The 19,699-nt window shown below is 56.7% G+C and overlaps 8 protein-coding genes across 8 annotated transcripts; 3 read left to right on the top strand and 5 right to left on the bottom strand.

Moving 5' to 3' along the window:
- Positions 1–690: 690 nt before the first annotated feature.
- Positions 691–2,790, top strand: SCHCODRAFT_01218119 (uncharacterized protein; the record flags this gene model as incomplete). Its single annotated transcript, XM_003034680.1, has 2 exons — positions 691–1,863; positions 1,918–2,790. The coding sequence occupies 2 exons, from the start codon at positions 691–693 to the stop codon at positions 2,788–2,790; spliced, it is 2,046 nt and encodes a 681-aa protein (XP_003034726.1).
- A 2,140-nt stretch (positions 2,791–4,930) lies between these two features.
- SCHCODRAFT_02698544 (uncharacterized protein) lies at positions 4,931–7,189 on the top strand (the record flags this gene model as incomplete). The annotated part of the gene is made up of 2 exons (XM_050346919.1): positions 4,931–6,638; positions 6,687–7,189. The coding sequence occupies 2 exons, from the start codon at positions 4,931–4,933 to the stop codon at positions 7,187–7,189; spliced, it is 2,211 nt and encodes a 736-aa protein (XP_050201914.1).
- Positions 7,190–8,950: 1,761 nt separating this feature from the next.
- On the bottom strand, positions 8,951–10,601 carry SCHCODRAFT_0107470 (uncharacterized protein; the record flags this gene model as incomplete). Its single annotated transcript, XM_003034076.2, has 11 exons — positions 8,951–8,984; positions 9,034–9,047; positions 9,108–9,274; positions 9,330–9,480; positions 9,542–9,746; positions 9,821–9,906; positions 9,959–10,049; positions 10,103–10,277; positions 10,329–10,382; positions 10,432–10,524; positions 10,595–10,601. 11 exons carry the CDS (start codon positions 10,599–10,601, stop codon positions 8,951–8,953), a joined length of 1,077 nt encoding a protein of 358 aa, XP_003034122.1.
- Positions 10,602–10,947: 346 nt separating this feature from the next.
- SCHCODRAFT_02617001 (uncharacterized protein) lies at positions 10,948–11,306 on the bottom strand. Its single transcript, XM_050344782.1, has one exon. It carries the CDS (start codon positions 11,159–11,161, stop codon positions 10,967–10,969), a length of 195 nt encoding a protein of 64 aa, XP_050201913.1. The 5' UTR covers positions 11,162–11,306; the 3' UTR covers positions 10,948–10,966.
- A 920-nt stretch (positions 11,307–12,226) lies between these two features.
- Positions 12,227–13,467, bottom strand: SCHCODRAFT_01138392 (uncharacterized protein). The gene is made up of 4 exons (XM_003034075.2): positions 13,318–13,467; positions 13,219–13,263; positions 13,017–13,169; positions 12,227–12,963 (listed from the first exon to the last, which is right to left on the bottom strand). The coding sequence occupies exons 1-4, from the start codon at positions 13,404–13,406 to the stop codon at positions 12,519–12,521; spliced, it is 732 nt and encodes a 243-aa protein (XP_003034121.2). The 5' UTR covers positions 13,407–13,467; the 3' UTR covers positions 12,227–12,518.
- Positions 13,468–13,640: 173 nt separating this feature from the next.
- On the top strand, positions 13,641–15,043 carry SCHCODRAFT_02491112 (uncharacterized protein; the record flags this gene model as incomplete). The annotated part of the gene is made up of 2 exons (XM_003034678.2): positions 13,641–13,672; positions 13,729–15,043. 2 exons carry the CDS (start codon positions 13,641–13,643, stop codon positions 15,041–15,043), a joined length of 1,347 nt encoding a protein of 448 aa, XP_003034724.1.
- A 250-nt stretch (positions 15,044–15,293) lies between these two features.
- Positions 15,294–17,098, bottom strand: SCHCODRAFT_02725950 (uncharacterized protein; the record flags this gene model as incomplete). Its single annotated transcript, XM_003034074.2, has 3 exons — positions 15,294–16,792; positions 16,857–16,888; positions 16,941–17,098. The coding sequence occupies 3 exons, from the start codon at positions 17,096–17,098 to the stop codon at positions 15,294–15,296; spliced, it is 1,689 nt and encodes a 562-aa protein (XP_003034120.1).
- A 424-nt stretch (positions 17,099–17,522) lies between these two features.
- Positions 17,523–19,268, bottom strand: SCHCODRAFT_01177143 (uncharacterized protein; the record flags this gene model as incomplete). The annotated part of the gene is made up of 1 exon (XM_003034073.1): positions 17,523–19,268. The coding sequence occupies one exon, from the start codon at positions 19,266–19,268 to the stop codon at positions 17,523–17,525; it is 1,746 nt and encodes a 581-aa protein (XP_003034119.1).
- Positions 19,269–19,699: the final 431 nt, after the last annotated feature.

Genomic DNA, 19,699 nt, shown 5'->3' with positions numbered 1-19,699 from the left:
ACCCAATCTCAGGTAAATCTTTTCCCCCAGCCGACCTCTATGCGTAGACAACTGCGCTATGCACCGGCCTCTGAAATTTCTCCTTCAGCATTGGTCCAAGTCCGCGCTCAAGTACGTTTGCCGACTAGGCATGTTTTTTCTTCACCCCGGCGCGCAGGAATGTTTAGTTTCTTAAATCCGGTATGTTCATCTCATTATCTCGATATGTCGAATCCCTGATTTTGAGATGTTTGTGTCCCGGTCTTTGTCGCTCGACGGGGCTAATCTGCTTCCGCAGGCTTATGCTTCCGCGGATCGAGATTAGGGGTATGACGCTACAGCCAAGCATATCGGACTCCAAGGAGACACAAAGGGCGATCTCATGCGCGCAAACCAATTCCTGCTCGTCGTATAAGCGAAGGTCTCCGCTCGCCATATAAGAGCCCGTCCGTGGTTCGCTGACAAGTCAATCTCGAGTTCCCTGACGGCGCGTCCTCTACCGCGCCACTTCTCATTGTCGCCTTTTGTCGATCCTCGCTCTTTTCTTGCGAATTTTCTCATTCGTCCGCGACCGCCGATTGCTGGTTCATTCGCGCTCGTCGACACCCACTTAGCCCTCACCTTCCCTCATTTATTACCTTTACCTACCGCCACCACCAGCACCCACCGTTCACTCTCATCAGCCTTCCCTCGATCACCGCCCCACCCGCCATGTCCATCTACGACGACAGCCCCGAGGCCCACGCGCGCCACCGCCGCAAGATGCGCGACGTGCAGAAGTGGACGCTCGAGCACACGCCGTACGAGGTCGGCGACCCGTTCTCGCCGGCGACACAGGTAGGCCCATTGCCTGCGACGCATGTTGGCCCATTGCCCACGACAGATGCGAACAATGTTGCCGTGGATAGGAATAGCTACTGGCCGCCGACTATTTCTGAGGCGGGGGCGGACGTGTCTACCTCTCGCGCGGGTGGCGGAGGGGCGCGCAGGCCCGCGCCTCAGCGCGTGCACACCGCACCGCAGGTGGCGGGAGGGATTCAGGTGGCGGGAGGGAGTCGCGTACCGCCTATGCCAGTCCCTCCTATGCCAGTACCGCCCGCGCCAACGGCGGTCCCGCCTCCGCCTCTGCTCCGCGTGCAGACCGCGCCTGTGTATCCGGTAGCGGGGATGGAGACGTATGGGCCGGCGGTGCGTAGACCAGCGACGACTGGTCAGCCGCCGACGACTGGTTATCCTCCGATGACTGGCTACCCACCGATGACTGGCTACCCACCGACGACTGGCTACCCGCCAATGGTCTCTCAACCACCCATTCCACGCACCCGCAAGCCCTCCAAGTCGACGCGCCCCGGTACGCCTATCCCCGGCGGGCCCACGATCAGCGGCCCCGGTGGGCCTACGCTCAGCGGCCCCGGTGGGCCTACGATCAGCGGCCCCGGTGGGCCTACGCTCAGCGGCCCCGGTGGGCCCACGATCACGGTCACCGCGCCGACGCCTCCCGCAAAGCTCACGACGCCTCCCGCGAAGCTCAGGAAGAAGACCTCGCTGGCGGCGCTGTTCAAGAGCTCGCGCACGAATCTTGCTACGCAGTCGACGCCGCAGCTGGTCGGGGCGTCTGAGGCGCAGCTGGTCGGGGCGTCTGGGGCGCAGCTGGTCGGGGCGTCTGGGGCGCAGCTGGTTGGGGCGTCTGGGGCGCAGCTGGTCGGGGCGTCCAAGGCGAATGTGGTGGATATTTCGCGCTCGTGGTACAAGACATCCAACGCGTCCACGACCCAGCTGGACCCCTCGCGTTCGTGGTACAAGCGCGCGCCAGAGGACACGGTCAAGCGCGCGCCTGTGGACACGGTCAAGCGCGCGCCGGCGGATGCGCCAAAGGTCGTCTACGTGAGTCTGTTCGCTGGTTCATACTGAGCGCTGGATGTTGACGATGTTTGTAAGGATTCACGCAAGGCGAAGGTCGGGACGGACCACCCGCTCAAGTCTTCTATGGACCACCCGGTCAAGTCTTCTATGGACCAACCGGTCAAGTCTTCTATGGACCACCCGCCGAGGTCTCCTACTAACACCAAGAAACCAGTGAAGAAGCTCGTCAAGGACATATTCAATATCGGTGGGAAGCCGGGCGAGCGCAGTGGAAGCAGGGCTCGCGAGCGCGCGCAGACCCTGCAGTCGGCGTCGAGCGATCAGCAAGCACAGCCGGGCCTCCAGCCGCAGTCGACGTCGGGCCTCCAGCCGCAGTCGACGTCGGGCCTCCAACCGCAGCTCGTGGTCCTGCCGCCGCTGGTGTCGGCTTTCCAACAGGATCCTGTGCCGACCTTTCAGCACGATGCTGTGCCGCTACCGTCGCATATCAAGGTCTTCCCGTCCCTGGAAAACGTCACGACTGTGGCTATCGACGCAGACAGTGGCTCTCATGACCGGCGCCATCTGTCGCGCTCTCGTGAGCGTCGTCACCGCGAGCGGTCGCGCGAGAGGCATCGGGAGCGCGGAGATGGACATCATAGTCACCGCTCGCCGACGCGGGATCGGCATCGCGAGGACCGCGAGGACCGCGGTCACCACAAGTCGTCGAGGCATCACGAGTCTTCTCGCCACCATGGATCTTCTCGCGATGAGCACAAGTCTCGCCGCCGCGATTTGTCTCGCGATGACCACAAGTCGTCCCGAGATGCTCATGGCTCGAGCGACCGCCATGGCTCCCATGATGGGCATCGCTCTGACCGTCATAGGCACAACCGGGATGGGTCCAAGCATCGCCATGCCCGGGAGGACAAGCTGCGCGAGCGCGAGCACAGGGCCCGCCACCACTAGCACTTGCGGGCGAGTAGTCGTGAGTAGGCGCAGGCTAAGGCGTTGGTGTACATGGTTTCTGAAATGATAATAAATGAGCATCATGATCAAGCAAGAACAGGGCTCGAACGCGAAAGTGAAAGACAGTCACGTGGAACGCGTGATCGCGTTCAGTGGCCGCTCGAAAACAAGTCCAAACAGCCCCTGTTGTTGCTTGCTTGCCACGTCCATGGGTGCTTGCCCTGCTGTTGGCGCTATCACTGCATCTGCTCATGTATTCCTCAATGCCTCGAGGTAGTTGAAGCCCCTCCAGCGTACCGCGTTGTAATCCTTGCTTCTCAATACTAGTACACTGTAACTCCGCACGACGCCCGGACAATGTCACTCTGTGGTCTTCTCGCTGTCTCCTCGTATGGCAACTATTTTGTCCAAAAACCCCTTTTTTGAGGCTTGAAGGGACACTTTACGCTGGCGGTACATTATCATTGGCACGGTCCATGGGACATTACCATCGGCGGGACACTGCCCGGTTAGGAGGTGCCTTGCGGCACTCTCGAGACACTAGGACGCTTGAAGGGGTCATTCATTGGCTCTCCTATACGTGATTAGAATGCTTAATGCAGAAAGTCAGCAGATTAACTATGCAACATGTCTTCTGCCTTTGACAGTGTGCTGCTTGCAGTCATCCTCGGGTACTGAAAAATGGTTTGCTACCCAAAATCTGTTTCAAGTTGGTGATTATCTCGTTGATAGGGTTACTTGAATTGCAGTCTAACAAGCTTGACGCCGGTGTGATCGAGAAACAGATTTACGCTCGATTGAGTAAGTTGTACTTGGAGGCTGGCCTACTCTCCGTATCATCCGATGCCCGATATCGTTGCGCTTGCAATCTGCGTCAACTAGCTTGACATAGATACAGGGAGATGAGGAAAACGAGTTCCCGGCTACCTTGATTCTCGTGGCATGGATCCGTCGGTATGTGTGCAGAATAGAAGACATGAATTTCGCAAGTCGAACCGTGTCGCGGAAAATGCCGCAAAGTCCCCGGGTCACCGGCAACGACGGCAAATCCCGAAAGGCGTGCTGTTACCCGCCTCGTCATGGGCTCTGCCTTTAGGGGACCCCGCACACGTCCCATCCGTAGATTCATCCTACAGTGTCCCACGAGTGCTCACCAGAGGAAGTGTCCTTACGAATGTACTGTTGTAAGTGCCCTCGGATTAGCGTACTACAAAAGCATGCTCACCGCACAATCCTTCACGTTGGTGAAGGTCTCGTGAGAGGGGAAAGCATTGGCAAATGCCAGGTTTAGGGACTCGTAGCAATGTAATGTCCCATCATAGACTCAGATCGCTAGCGACAATGTCAATCGTAAGTGTCCTGTCTCCCGCTCAAGTGTCCCACCTTAATTTTTGGACAAAATAGTTGCCATATCCTCGCTTGCTTCCATGGGTACCTCGCCCCGTCGGCAAGCGCCCCTAGTCTCTTCTTGGACGTCTGATTGGCCTCGAGTGCACTTGACTTCCAGGGGTGCGTGGTGGCTTCGCTAACTTTCCGTTTATTATAATTCTCTCGACCATATTCTGGTAAGCTACCTATCCACGCTCTGAAAGTTCTGCTCTCCATCTTAGACAGTAGCTCGCGATGTCAGTCTATCAGAGAGAACCCTCGGCACGACTGTGTAGTGTCCGTGACTTCCCATCGACCCAGTGGTATCCATCGGCGCCAAAGCGGCGTCGATAGCACGAGCACAGCCGCGAGGCTCGATTGCGGTTGGCGTATCGCACGGTGACTCACTGGATCCACTCCCCTGGCACACCAGATCCTCACTCCTTGCGTCGTCATGGGGCCTTTGAATAGGCACAGTGGCATTGAAGGGGAGTTAGCATGGAAGCGCAGGTCCATGGACTAGGGACTGTGGCTAAGCGCCAGTAAGCGCCGTGTCCCTACTCTCGACCGTCAGCTCTCGACGACCTCAGGAGACGCGCAGAGGCGCTGGTCCGCGAGGAGCACGCTAGGATATCCTGAAGAGGTGCGTACTACCGGCTTGCAGACGCGAAGGTATCGCTGACGTCTGCACCGAAGACGAAGTTCTTGGGTCTGCTGCGAGCAGAAAACGCTACACCTGCGACTCCTGAATCCCGCAAGCCGGCCTCTTGTTATGACGCACTACACCCTGCTTCAACTTCCTCACGGCGCCTTGAACCCATTACTCTCCTCGCGCTGGCCTCATCAAGACGCCGGGGACACTCTACCGCCCGGTCCGACCGCAGGTCTCGCTATCTGCGCGGTCATACCACACGCCTCGCCTGCCGATGAACACCCCGATGCCCCATCGCAATCTGTTTACGAGTCCGCCAGCGAAGATACCACGCTCCCATATACGCGCGAGTACGTCGCGGACCTGCGGCGCCAGCTTGACGAGGCTGAGGGCCAGCTTGTAGAGCTCAGGGGCGACGAAGTACGCGTGCGAGATGAGCAGGCGGAGCTCGACGCGCTCAGGATCCAGGTCGAGCACGCACGGGACGAGCAGGAGCGCGTACAAGAAGAGCAAGTGGATCGCATCTCCGAGCTTACCTGGGAGGTCTCCGTACGCGACGCGCGCATCCGGGAGTTAAACGAGACGAATGCGCGACTGGAGACCTCCTGCGCCACCCTCGCCGCCTCGCGCGATCGGCTGTCTGACGTGGTCGACGAGCTATCCGCGGAGCGAGCCAATCTGGAATATATCGTCGAAGAGCGACAGCAGCGCGTCGATGAGTTGGAGAGGCAGAATTGTGCGCTTGAGGCGTCCAATACGGAGCGGCAGGAGCAGATCCAGGCGCTGCAGGCGTCGACCGCGGAGCTCGAGAGCGCGGGTGCGGCCCTGAAGGACAAGATGAAGAAGGCGGTCAGGAAGTATAAGGAGCTTATGGAGGAGAAGGACACACTCGAAGCGCGGGTGACTGCTCTGACCGCGTCCAACGACGAGCGCGCGGCGCGTATCGCGTCGCTTGAGGCCCAGCTGCGCGACCTGAAAGCGGCAGACGTGACCTCGAAGCAGCGCATCGAGCAGCTAGAGAAGTACAGCGAAGAGAAGGAGCACGCCATCGCCCAGCTCCGGCACGAGCTCGCGGTGTTGACTGCAGTCGTGGAGGAGGTAAAGTCGGAGAACGCCGGTCTGACGGAGGAAAATGCGAGCCTGACGGCGGCGAATCGGGAACTCAAGTCAAGGATGGACGATCTCGAGGCTGAGCGGGCCGAGCTGGGCTCTTTGCGACTGGAAAAGGCGCGAGCGGACGCGGTCATCAGCGGGCTCGAGTTCGCGCTCGCCAATAAGGAGGGCAGGCTCGCGCAGCTTGACGCCACCGTCACCTCGTTGAGCGGCCAACTGGAGGCGAGGAAATCGGAGGAGGCGGAGGCGAGAGTGGAGATGGATGCGACCAACGAGCAGGTGGCTGCTCTGTTGGAGGAGCGCGAGGTCCTGACATCGCAGCTTGCCGACGCGCTGTTCCAGATCGAGGCGCTACGGGAGCCGCCGCTTGCGAGCGACGATGATATTGCGAGCGTCCTCAGCGAGATCAACCAGGCGATGCAGAGGATCGCTGAGGATATCGCTGCGAATGTCATGCCCATAGCCAGCTCTCCCGACGAGTCATCTGCCACGCGCGGCGTGTGCCAGCTCACCCCCCGCCTTCGAGCGCGACTCGGGCCGAGTTTGTATGCCGCTCTGACACAAGGCGACGTAGACGCTAGGCGCGCCGTGCTATCGCACGCGCTGCGGGCTATCCTAGCACATTGGGTCCGAGGTGTCGTCGGTCGCTGGTCGTTGACGGACGACGAGGAGAACCTGGCTCTGCGTCGCATGTACGAGAAGATCGTTGAGAACTGTGAGTCTCCCCTTTATCTTCTGGCCACACGTCCTGACTCGCGCGCAGACGACCCCCAAGTAGCCGGGAAGTGGCGCTCGCTTGCGCTGCGCGTGAGCGCGCGCGCCGAAGACACCCTATGCGCCGCGCTCGAGTCCTCGCTGCTCGAGAGCCTCGCCGCCGTGCTCACTTCCGCGCGCTTCGAGCGAGGACCTCGCGAAGACGCAGAGACCCTGGACGCACTTGTCGAATCTCTGGTCTGGAAGGTCGTTGAGCTTCGCGAACACATCGGCGTCGTCGTCACGGACCGCGAGCTTGCGCTTGTGCTGCCACGGCCCGGGGATCGCTTCGATGAGGCAACTATGCAGGTCACTCCCGCTACGTCCGTAGCACCTCTGCAGGAAGTCGAAGGGGATAGCGAGAAGGGTCGAGCGGGCGGGTGTGATGCGGTTGACGAGAGTAATGAAGGCGATCTGGTCGCAGAGGTTTCGTGTGCGGTTGCGTTGGGTCTTGTTCGATATCAAGGGACTATGCCTTTAACAGTGGTCAAGTCTCGAGTACTACAGCGGTAACGAACATGTCTCGGTGCATGCTCCTCCTTATTTCTTGAGTTGAACTCGTATATCATTGTATTATATACGTCGCACTTTCCCGGGCTGCTTCACTGTGAAGCTAGGACATATAAGATATTCTGTTGTAGGTGTATAAGCAGCAGTCCCTGTAATTTATATGTTACATTTGAGCTACCAGGTCTGAAGGAGAAGAAGCTGGGATTACTTCGTCGCCACTCAGTCACGAGCAAGTTGAACTCTGCACGTGACGCTTCGGGAAACACCGGGGTTGATCCCCAGTATCCCGAAGCACGGCTTGCTTCTGAACTTCATCTCGAATGCCTGGGACTCTGCGTCTGCCTCTCTCGCTTCTTCAATTGCAGATATAGACTTCAGGTGCGATTGAGCCTCTCGGCCTGTGCTCGGCTCGGACTTCGCGACCTACCGTTAATTAATCGCTACTGAACTTCGACCTCGGCACAACGTCGACACTGCTCGCAAGGCGGCCGCCCGAGCGTGCTTCTCTCCGCTATCGACAAACTAACCGCCTTCAACTGAATACCTCAGACCATCCTTTCCCACCGCTTCAGCGCATGACCCGAGGCGTTCCAGCCTACGCGGGCCTCCGGTTATCGGCCACGCTCCTTCTCGTCCGCGTTGCGCATTCAATGACTATCCGCGCCTACGCCGAGATGTATATGACCTGACGCCATCGTGGCATGCGCTCGTCTTCAGGCGTACACATCCCGGCGGTCTCCTTGGTGCGCGGGGCGAAGGAGGCCATACACCGCGCCGGGAGGTGAGATCAGCGTCCAGGCACGCTGCCAGCCGCGTATATAAGGACCCCGGGCAGCTCGCCTTCTCGAGGGTACCCACTGCTCGTCTCGTCTTCCCGGTACGTGCGCCCATGCCTCAGGTCCGATCGGATGGGGACTGATGGCCTCATTAGACCGACGAATCGTGCTATCCAGCGACATTCACGCTCTTTCTTCTTACCAGTCACCATGTTCTCTCCTCAGAAATTCGTGCTAGCGGTGCTGGCGCTCTTGGTGGCTTCAGTGGTGGCGACTCCCGTAAGTGACCGTGCTTGACGTCGTTCCCCTTGTACTGATTATCACCCGCAATCGATGCTTCCACTTCCCTCATGATCGCACGCTCGATATCTCATGCTTTTCCTTATACTTCCCACACGCATCGCGCACGCAAGATCGAAGAGCGCTACCAGGGACCGGCGAGGCAAGACTGGAAGAGGACGGCGGATGCGCAATGAATCAATCCCTTTGACTCGCTTCTACATCGCGAATGGCATAGGAAAACCGTTGGCGTCTCGGTCGAGTGTTTCGGCCCGATTTTCATATCTATCTTCGTACCCGCAGCCTTTGGCGGTACGCGCTGTATGTACGATTAATGCCTGCGAATTGGACAACTCTTGTCTGCTCGTAAAGGACTATGTTCGCCGACCGAGGGCAAGCGCGCGAGTTGGTACGTGGCTGGCATGCATGCAGAGTGGAGGCAGACGCAAACGCGGCAGCGCTCGGCGATAATGTAGTACTCCAAGACTAGAGGAAGCGGCGGCTGCGCATGACGGAGACTTTGCTTGCGAGGCAAGAGCTGGGTCCGAGCTCAGATAGGTCAAGCGTTGTTTGCACGTGTGTATCAAGGACGGCGAATAAAGGGTGTGCAAGAGATCTCGTAACTTCAAGCACGGTGTACGATTCTGAGATCGACTAAGGTAGATATCGAAGTACTGTACGCCAGTCTTCGGCCACGTCTCCAAGAGGATCAGGCATCGCCGTAGACCACCTCGGCGTGAGTGCTAGAAAGGAAATCAGCGACCACTTGCGCGCGCATACTCATGAACTTACCGTCGTTCGACACCCTTTATGCATTAGAAGATATGAATATCAGATGACAGGAAGTGCAGATGAAGTGTGCGCACGTTCTCGAGCCATCGGAGTTGCGCCTTCAGCTCTGTCAAGCCGAAGAGTAGGACAACATCGTAGTTGAGTTGATAGTAGATATGCCCATCCGCCGCGCGGCGAGGAGGCAGCCTGACCACCGCGCTAGTCACATCTGCGTTTACTGTGCAGAGAACACTAAAATTATCTTGCGTGGTAACAACATAAGCTGCGAACGAGGGACTGCTCTTGTCTGAACTCACTGCTGTCAACGTCCGTCCAGAGAGGATGATGCATCTCGCCTCGATAGACTTGGATGGGCGCGCTGATCGTGTATCGTTGAAAGGGCCCCAACTGATCGTGCAGCTGCATGAACGGCACTTTGAAGTCCTGCGTTTCCGTCACTTGAGTTCCCTTGTAAGCCGGTCAGTGCTTTGTCTATTAACCCGAGATCAGTATATGAGCAAAGGCTCACCACGTCGACAATAGGGAAAAAGCAGTCGGCGACGCGCTTGACGCCGTCTGTGCCAAAGTATGCCTTTTGATGTCGTTTCCTATGCTCCTTGTCCTTCTTCTGATACGCACGCGCACCATCCGTGCCGTACGTAAATCTGGCGACGCGTGCCGAGACGTGGTGATCGACGACGTAGAGTACACCTCCATCGGCGACGGCCTTGTTCCTGAAGATCAACCTTCGATGTTAGCCCTGATGACATGAGTGGATGCGACTCGCATATGGTTATCGGGTCTGCACACATCCAAGCCAAGTGGCGCCAGGGAGTCGCGCAGTTGACTGTACAGGAACGACGACGCGGCGAAGCCGCCAACAAGAAAGATGGACTAACAAAGCGTCAGCGCGTGCATCATGTACTTACCAAAAGCGTAGCCGTACCGATATCCCCGACTTCGCTTGCTTTCTCTGCTTCAATACCGCTTGCGAGATCGAGGTGATGGTCGGCAGGAAGAACTTGGCGACCTCCGACCTAATAATTGTCTTAGCCTGCCGTATCATGGACTCAACGACCGACTCGCTTACCCCTGTATGACCAGCTTTCCACTTTTAACGTCGTACGCAGCGTCGTTGTCGCTTATTCCGCCAAACTTGACGTACGAGGGGGTCTTAGCGTTCTTGAACGTGAGCTTGGTCGACTTGTCGAAGGCGTCGACGATGTCTTCTGTGCGCTCAGAGTACTTAGAGTTTCGCAAGCGCGCTAGCATTAAGGGTATAAGTAGTCGAAGGCACGCGCGACTTGGTGACATACCTTCGACATAGGCTTGCGCGTTGCGCTTCACCATGATTGCGCCCTTGAAGAGGCCTAGGAGCTTGGTCAGAAGCGCAGCGACGAAGCCCAAGCGGATGCTTACATTGCGCCGGGGTGATCTCGGTGTAGGACACGTCAGCCCCCTTCCGCACCTGCGCGTAGGCGCTCAAGTCGACGGTACCACCGCCGGCATCCACTATGACGACGCCCTTCCCGTCCTAGTCGCAAGTGAGTACATACACGCGCGACTTGAGATGAGCACAAACCTTCCATCAGGAAACGCCTCTGAGCTAGCGGGCCGCGTGCGAAGCTCTGCAGCGCTATGAACCTTCCTGCGAAGCTACGTAGCCTACATAGATCCCCGTAGACTCTTATAGCACCCGTTCTTGACCCTGTAGACCGCACATCACTATATAGCACCCTTGGTCAGTATGTAGCGTACATAGCTGGGTGTAGCGGCACACCAGTCTATCGAAGATTTGCGAGAGTTATAGGCCGCTATCGCACGGTTTGCGGAGACGTTGCCCTCTATCGCGGGATGTCGAGAAATTGGCCATAAAACTCGTTGCATTCACTGACTAGATACTTTTGACTCGGGGAATGATGCATATATGTATGGCAGCCAACAAACTACGTGCTCACTCGAAGCCAGCCCATCGGATGGAACTACTGAACAAAGGAGGGAAGACAGTCGAAGACCGCACACAATCGAGGACAGACGATGGCCTACAGTCAGATACAGGAATTCTATTTGAGTGAAGCAGCGCGAAGACGCCAGCGAAGCTAATGACGAAACTGAAAACTCCCAAAGATCTGTCGCGTCTTCGAGGCATATGAGCACACACCAAAAGTCACTGCGAGAGACGTCCGCATCCCTGCCGGAAAAAGGCTGGTAGGTTGGACCTCATGCTGGAGAAAAAATAAGCTCGATGCAGATCAGAAAAAGATACGAAGCCGTCGACTCGCCAAATAACGACGTACACAACGCGAACAAGCGAACGACGCGAGATGGCAAGAGGGAAGAAGCGCGGGTCGGCGTCCACGCCGCCGAACGGCCCGGGACGACACGTGGTGTCCCATATTTGCCCGATCGCGAACGCGAACACGTCTCGCTCTCGACCACCACCTCACTGTCGCCGTCCTGCTTCGTTGCTCGCCAATGCCCGACCATCCGACGTCAAGACAAGTTTTGGTTGAGTACTCGCGCAGTGCGTCAGGTTGATCAGCAACTAGAGTATCACCACCGCTGCCGCCGAAGTGAACAATCGCCGCGCCCTCGATTGGCCTACAATACACTTCGACCAGTGCTACTACGCCCCAACCGCAAGATATCGACGGCCTTATGCAATGCTCGCTCTGCTGATAGCAAGCCTGCGACCATATTCGACATACAATGCCCAAGTCCGCGCGGGTTCATCCGGAGGGCGTATCGTGGCGCTTGTCTGACAAACCGTCGCCGTTGGCCGTGCTCGTGATCATTCACCTGGTGAGTCTGAGGCTCGTCTGAGAAAGATATGCGCTCACTATCCGGTATAGGCTCTTCCCTTGGACCATCGCTAGCTCAGCCGCTCGACGACCTCGCGCGCACGCAGCATAGGTACACACCATCCACGTAAAACCCTCCCGCATTCTGTCCATGTTCTTCATCTCCCTCCGTGTTCCCCTGAGTATCGTGCTTCTCCCTGTCGACCTTACCTCATTGTCCAACACGGTCTACCCGAAGTGCGCGACTTAAAGCAACCAGCGCTCCCCCGCAATTTTTCCAGTGACTGCGCTTAGATCACCGTTTCGATGTCTGGCCTAACCGTCTTTGAGCAGTCTGATGGCGACTCCCCAAACTAGACTGGGCTGGATCATCTGTGGATTGCCGGGCTCGGACGAGGGTTGGGGCGCGTAGTGCCGCTCCATAACACGCTATCTGTATACCTAGTAGAGATTTGCTGTCAGTATTCCCAGTAGTACTTGCTGCAATGAATATTTATACTATTCAATGTGCCCGAAAGCAGTGAAACAGACGAAAGCCGAAGCAGCCTGTAGTTTTGTGCGTAGCTATGTAGTACAAGGGGTGGCTATAGCTGCTATGAGCGAGATACGGGAGTTACGCGCAAGGATATGAGATGTTATGAGGTGCTATGTAGCGCTACAGGAGACGTCGCCACTGCTAAGTAGGCTATCTAAAGGGGTATCTGTCTATCCGTCTAGGCCCGCTACATAGCACCTGTAGACGGACATAGATACTGAGTTTTTTCCTGATGTCATACCATCCACGACGAGCCCTTTGCTCAGGCAGAAGTGGAGGCTGGCCTCGCCCTCGGTCACGAAGCTAACGCGGCCCTTCCCCTCGTCGCTGTCTGCCACGAGGCCTCCTTGCACGGCGGCTTGACGCATGAGCGACTGCTGCTGCCCCTCCCAGCCATTCGGATGCGTCAGAACGAAGTCGATGTTGTTCGCGATCGTGACCCAGAACTTCGCACCGGTTGGGTGAGTCTCCTTGATGTACGTGCGCGCACAGTCGAAGAGATAAGACAAGAAGTCGGCGAAGACGTCGACGACGGACTTGTTGGGGGGCAGAGGGGGCAGCGTCGCTAGCGCGGGATCGGGGTCGGATCCGCGAGGCCGAAGGTGCAGCTTGAACCTGGGATGGTTGAGTTTCGAAAGTCTACGGGGCGAAACCGAAGGACGACGTACCACTCGGACTTGTACCACCCCTCTTCGAAAGCCATCTCCATTATGTCCTCCTGCAGAGTCTCGGCGCCAGCTGCGCGAACTTTGCCCTGCTTGTCGTACAGCAGCACCGAGGGAATCTTAGAGTCTCCGCCAGCGTGCTCTTGAGCGGGAAACCTGAGGACGATTGAGTTCTGAGCGGAGACGCTCGCCTGAGTGAACACACCGATTGACCCCGCATACTTGGGGTACCTGTCCAGGATCGAGGATACTATGGTGCTTGCGTGAGCAGCACAGAACGCAGAACTAGCGAGTAAGTGCATACCTGTATGAGACGCCGCTGAAAGTCGTGCCGACATCGATCGCAATGATGAGCTTGCGAGACTTACCAGCGTACGGCTTTCTAGCGTTCATGGTGGGGAAAGGTAGAGAACGGTTGGAAAGCTGGGGCACACCGTACGGGCGTGCGTCAAGGGAGCTTGAGCGGGTGCTTCTGGGCTACTAGGATGTCGGAAGTTTGAAGGTGGGCGATAGGCGTCTCATCATCCTTGTCTCCCACCCTCATTAGCCATCGCGTGCAGGTTGTCGGCCATCGCGCTGTATATGAAGACACTCGGGAAGCTGTTATACGTCTTCTCTCCAGGTATTATGAGGCCTCAGGAGAACACTGGAATGCCAGGGTGAGTCAGATAGCCAGACTTTCAGGCCGCCAGAACTTACGCGTATACGTAAGAAGGGCGGAAGACGGAGCGAAAGGGCTTGGGCCTCCCTCGGAGCTGCCTCGCGTCGTGCAGTCGAAGAAAGGGCCGCCAGCAGAGTCGGCGACGAGCACACCGCCAGCCAGGCTTCCCTCGTACGCGGGAGTCGCGACGGTGAAGCCCTCGGCGATCCCCCCTCAGGTCCGCCACTCGAACGGTACGGCGCCTGGGTCGACACCGCCAGGGCGCCAAACGGACGACGGCGAAGTCGCGCATCTGCGACGAGCTCTCGAAGCAGCGCGCAAGGAGTCAGAGCAGCGCTTTGCCGCCCTTCAAGACGCAGAGCAGCGTCATGCGCAACACATTCATCATGTCGAGTCGGAAAGTCGCGCACAGAACAAGAGGCTTCTGGGAATAATGGCGACGGAGCGCGAACGCGCGGCGCGGGCGGAGGCGGAACTCAAGGGCACGCGCCAGCTCCTGCAAGCGCGCACCACAGAGCTCGCGGCCGCGCAGGCCTTCTTTGGCCCGGCCGATGAGCTGTCCGAGCGCGACATCGCGACTCGTGTGGAGACGCTCAACGAGGAGATCTTCCAGCTCTCCGCGCAACTCGCTGACAGCGTGCAGCTGGCGACCGTCGGACGTGGCACGGTAGAAGCACAAGAGGTTGCTAGTAAAGCGATTGGCGAGTATATTTGTAAAGGGCTTTCTAGCGGCGAAGAAGACGCTCGGCTGGGTCTGCTTCAGGTAGCCATGCAGGCTGCTGCTACGCACTGGAGTCAGACACATATCCAGCGATGGACCGAGAATATATATGTTGACAGGTACGCGAGGCATCTGCACAAGATTGTACGCCAGAGCGGTAAGTCTTCATACGAATGCGTGATCGATGGACTTATACCTTCAATAGAGAAACCCGACGTAGCGAAGCGCTGGAGAGTCATCACACAGAAGAGTCTCCTCGCATCCGACGGAGATGATGAGATCAAACTTGTTACTTCCCTCTGCAACGCGGTCGATGTCGTGACCAAGGCGGCTGCATGCGTCCCGAAGAATGTCAAAGGCGACGCCGACCTCCAGCAGGCACTCCAAGAGGGAGCCCAGGCCGTCGTTCGCCTGACACTGCAGCTGCGACGCGATATCAGCATTGGTATCACGTCCACTCAGCTCAGCACCATTCACCCTCGCCCCGGCCAAGCCTACTACAGCGCGACCATGGAGGTCGAAGACGCTGCTCAGAAGCGCAAAGGCAGTACTGTTGGGTGCGGTATCTCATTGGGGCTCGTCAGAGACCAGGGGACGTCGCAGAAACATACCCTGATCAAGTCCGACGTCTTCATTGTCCCCGAATAGCGCTCGCCGTTTGTTCCGAGGTAGATACATATTGAGAGTTCTCGTATTCCCCCGCTATGCTCTGCTTAAAGTCCTACATCGTGCGCTGGAGCAGCTACTTCAAGTCGTCGGTCGATTGTGTGTGCGAGGTCTGTGCATGGAAGTCGGGAACAAGCGCCATTCGGCGATTTCCGGTTTCGGACCCACAACTTGTTTACGTAATATGTACAGTCCCCCAGCTTTCGGTTCTATTGTCTAGGATGACAATCGCCTACAATAATTCCAAGGATATACTTGTCCACCTATCGCTATCCTGCGACATGCGGTAGCGAAAAGAAAATACTGCTAGTCGCACCAGCCTCTCGCCTTCCACCTTCGCGCGCGAAAGAGCCATACGTCGTGCCGCGGGTATCAGAGCATCGTCCTCGGCGACAGGACAATGGACAGTAACGGTCATTGTGGTCAGATTCGGAAGAGGGCAAAGGTGGTCATGATCTATGACTTTGTCGTCGGCGTCGACACCACCGCGTGTCAGGCGCTCAAAGAGCTCCCGTGTGACGAGCTTGCCCGAATATTCGTGGCCGCTCTCCAGCATCCGAAGGCATTCGAGGTTGGTGAGTTCGTTCAGGGTGTCGATGAGCGAATCTGTTGACCAAGATACATTGCGGAGATGGAGCTCCCGAAGACTCTTGAAGCAGGACACGTACTGCGCGGTAGAAAGGATATCCGGGAACGGTGCGTTGCATAAATCCTCCAGGTGCTGTACGATGTGCAAGAAGCGTAGCTTTGGTGCTTTAACGTGCCGAATGAGTTGCGAACCGTGGGTACCACAGATCAGTTCAGTCAGCTGCGGCAAAGAAAGGCCGGGCCCAAGGGGCATCAATCCCGGCTCTGTTCTCCCGATAGCAAAGTCAAGCGTCTCCAGGGTGCGGGAATATTGCTGGACCATGGGCAGTAGGCGCCTTACGTCCTCGCAGTATCCGAACTGTACGAGGAGGGCCGACAATCTCCAGCTTGAGGGAAGGCACATTCGATACGACCCCCTAGCAGTAGCAACGCGGATTTCCACGGTACGCAGGAGGGGCGCGTCTTCCAACATGGAAAACAGCATCCTCGTGTTATCATTGGTGTTTTCAGAGCGCCCGAGCTTCAGCCATGGGTCCTTGAAGGAGATGGAGACCAAGGACGAACAGACAAGAGGCTGGGGATTGATGTGCTGCAGTGCTCCGCCAGCGAGATAGACAGTCAGCGCGCGCCAGCGATTGCTCTGCGATGCTAGAATGGCCCACGACCTAGTCGGCTGACGGTCTCCAAGTGGCTGTTGGAGCGTAACATCGATCGGGCGGTCGCGTGTAAGCTGCAATTCGCGCGCGAAGAGGTTTTGCCAATTGTCACTTCCATTGAGCCAGAATGAGACGTTCGACCAGAGTTGGGGCGTGGCGAGGGCCAACTCACGCCACGCATGGCAGACGCGCGCGAAACTGCGACACAGGCGGACTTCATGGAGGCGGAGAAGGTGGCTATCCGCGACGACGATTAGGAAGATCTGGGATAAGAGCTCGGGAGGAACACGTCGGACCGGGGCGACAAAGGCTTTGTTGAGATCCTTCTGGCGTTCAGCGCGGTCCACCAGATCCTCCAGATCTGGTAGGCCACTCGAGATAGGCCGAAGGATCGCCTCCCCTTCCTCGAAGACTTCGATGGACTGCGCGACAAAGCGGCCGAGACCCGGGTCCGAAGGAGAGTAGGCGGGACCACTGCGGAAGGCATCTATAGTCACCGTCTTCGAGCAGCTTTCCAGATGAGAACGCAGAGAGGCTATCGCCTCGTGGACCCTTGGCGACGCCCAAATAAACGATGAAGCCACTGTGAGCTACTCTGTTAGCGTGACCACGCACCACCGGTTTCTGACACTCACTTGTGGTTGAGCACGTCGAAAGACGGGAAGAGGAGGAGTTTGTTTCTGATAGCGGATGCCGACGATTTATGTAGTGAACCCGGCAACAACAAAAGCACTGGGAGGTCAATGCAAATGTCGTGGCTGTGCGCGCTGCATCGTTTTGTCGATTCTTGCATATCAATAAGCTTCCCCTTGTCTACCTGTCTATGCATGGATCATCGTGAGGTGAGATAGACCACATTGAAAGTCGGCCTCGTTCGAGATCCTCGAGCTCGCGCAAGTCCTTGGTCGTCGAGGTGTTATTTGTCAGGCGTCTCGCAAGTACACATCATCTACTAGTCAAGTCACTCCATTGATGATTAGAGGCATACACAGCGGCATGACCAGGTTCTCTTGGCAATGGGACAAAGAGGTCTGATGAGCGCAGCCAGCAAGCGACAAAAGATAACGCCACATATTTCTCGGCCCTCGCTGCTTAGCATCGTGACCATGTCACGCTGGACCCACAAAGAGTGACAAATGTGCTCAACACTGGCAACTCGGTGACGCTCCTGGGGCAGTTTCTATCTACATCAATGATTTTGCCTATAAGACCTTATACTACAATCTTTTTGCAATATGCTTCTTCTGCTTCCTCCATATATCCGTCGTTCTCGTTGTCTGCGGATCTCGAAATTGGGACATGAAAGTAGTCAGCCCGGCCTTGACGCGCGAGTCGGCCATCTCGCGAAGCAATTCAATCAACTCCACGTCACTTTCGGCCGCAAAGCTAAGCGTGATATGCATTTTCTCTAGCTTCATCAAAAAGGTCCAGTTACGCTTGGGCACTAGCGTACACTCATGGGGCTTCATGTTTTGGAGAAGCGTCTTCGTCACGAGCTTTCCGAGATATTTTTCATCCGATTCATCGAGTTTGAGGAGTTTGAGAGCATTTAACTCGCTGAGGACTTGCAGGAGCGAGTCGGTCGGCCATTCCACGTTCGAAATCGAAAGGCTGGTGAGATGAATGTAAGTCTTGACGCGATCAGCCACCGAAGGGAGAGGTTCAGGGGTTTTGTCGACGTTGGCGACTTCGTTGGTCTTTCCGGCGATGTCGTTAGCTTTCCTGGCGGTGTCTTCGGTCTTTACAGCGGCATCGGTGCTGACCGTGTTGTAGTTGCAGTCAGTCAAGACCCCCGGGTGTTCGTAGATTGTCAGGCTCTTGAGTTGGATAGCCTTGATGCACGATATCAACGGTGTTGCGTCGAGTCGGCACGATAGCTCCGTGAGCTTTTGCATGGAAATTAGGGTCGCATGTGTGCCGAGTTTTCCGTCCCCTCGAGCCCACATCTTGGTAATAGCGAAGTTCAATCTCTCTAGCGTGTTCGCCTGTTGCTTCAAGATGGGAAGAAAGCGCGTGGCGTCGCCACAATCATCGAAGCAAAGCGATAAATCGGTCAGGTGCCAACTTTCGAGGAAGCACACTTTTTGTTTCCGTCCTCCCCCGACAGTATTCACCTTTATCTGAACAATGCGGAGCGCTGTCGCATTGGAGATTACTGTGAGAAATAGGCGGGGAAGATCGTATTTGGGATCTGTATCAGAGGGATCTGGACTCAAGAAGCTGTGGTTCAAGTATAAGGCCTCCAGTGACTGGCAATCGAGTGGTTGATCTGAAGGCGTCATGATGCGAAACTCCTGAGAATTAATCTCCAATGTCAGTGATCGCCAGCGCTTGCTCTGCTTCTTGAGAAGTTCCCAGGACTCGGTTGGTCCTTTGATCGTCTGAAATCCAGTTTTCGATTTCAATTGACGGAGGCGGACGTCGAGCGGAAACTTGCCCGTGAGTTCGAGTTCATGCGCAAAAATCTCGTACTGTGTTGCTGTCTCGGTATCCCAGAGCGTGAAGGTCGTGCACAATCCTGGCGTATTGAGCGCCACAGCTCGCCATCTGTCGCAAACGCGAGTGAAGTTATAAAGGTGGCTGACGTAAGTGGGTCTGCCGAGTTCACGCTCACGCGCGGCGACGAGGAGGAAGATCTTGGAAAGGATCGACTGGGGTAGGCGGTGGTGCGCAGAGAGCAGCGCGGTGTTGTGGGTTATCTGAAGTTTGGCGCGTTGTAGCAGGTCTTGAAGAGGGGCAATAAGGGATTGTAGGTGGTCTGCCTGGCGCTCGATTTCCGTATTGTACCTCTCGACTGACGCTGCGAGCTTTGGGTCGGAGGGAGAGCGAGTGAGGTTACTGCGTGGTGTCTCGACTTTCAGGTACTTCGAGGACTGGTACAAGGCGGATCGCAACGTTTCAACCGCCTCTCGGAGCGCTTGGGGAGAGGGGACGATATCGGCGGTCGAGGCGAGAGGGATCATATTATGTGGCGACGATACGTGTGACAGGATGGTGAGCGAGCAAGAAAGAGAGGGAAAGTCTCATCATCCTTTATATATCGAGTAGCGGAGTAGCAATGAGGGAAAAGGACAAGCCGTGATTGATATTTGTCCATTAGAGCCACGTGAAATTATGACCTTTGCTCGAACGCCACAAATGTCGTGCGCCGACGTTATTCGGCAGACATCCCGAGGCCCTTCTTGTTTTTCTCTTCCATCATCAAGCTTGAGGCTTACTTACCAGTCGTGAAAAAATCAATGAAGGACCAGCCAATGAGGCATCCATACACCTTCCGCCTCGCACGAGAATCGTGATCCTTCAGGAAGGAGCGCGCTAAAGCAGGTCTCTCTCTTCTTACGGTGCTACTCATAGAGCGGAATCAAGCCGCCGTTCTCTTCTTCTAGTAGAACTC

The sequence above is a fragment of the Schizophyllum commune genome (genome assembly GCF_000143185.2).
Source record: "Schizophyllum commune H4-8 unplaced genomic scaffold SCHCOscaffold_3, whole genome shotgun sequence".
NCBI lineage: Eukaryota > Fungi > Basidiomycota > Agaricomycetes > Agaricales > Schizophyllaceae > Schizophyllum > Schizophyllum commune.
The sequence above is the reverse complement of the archived record's forward strand: the minus strand, read 5'-3'. Positions and strand labels throughout refer to the sequence as shown.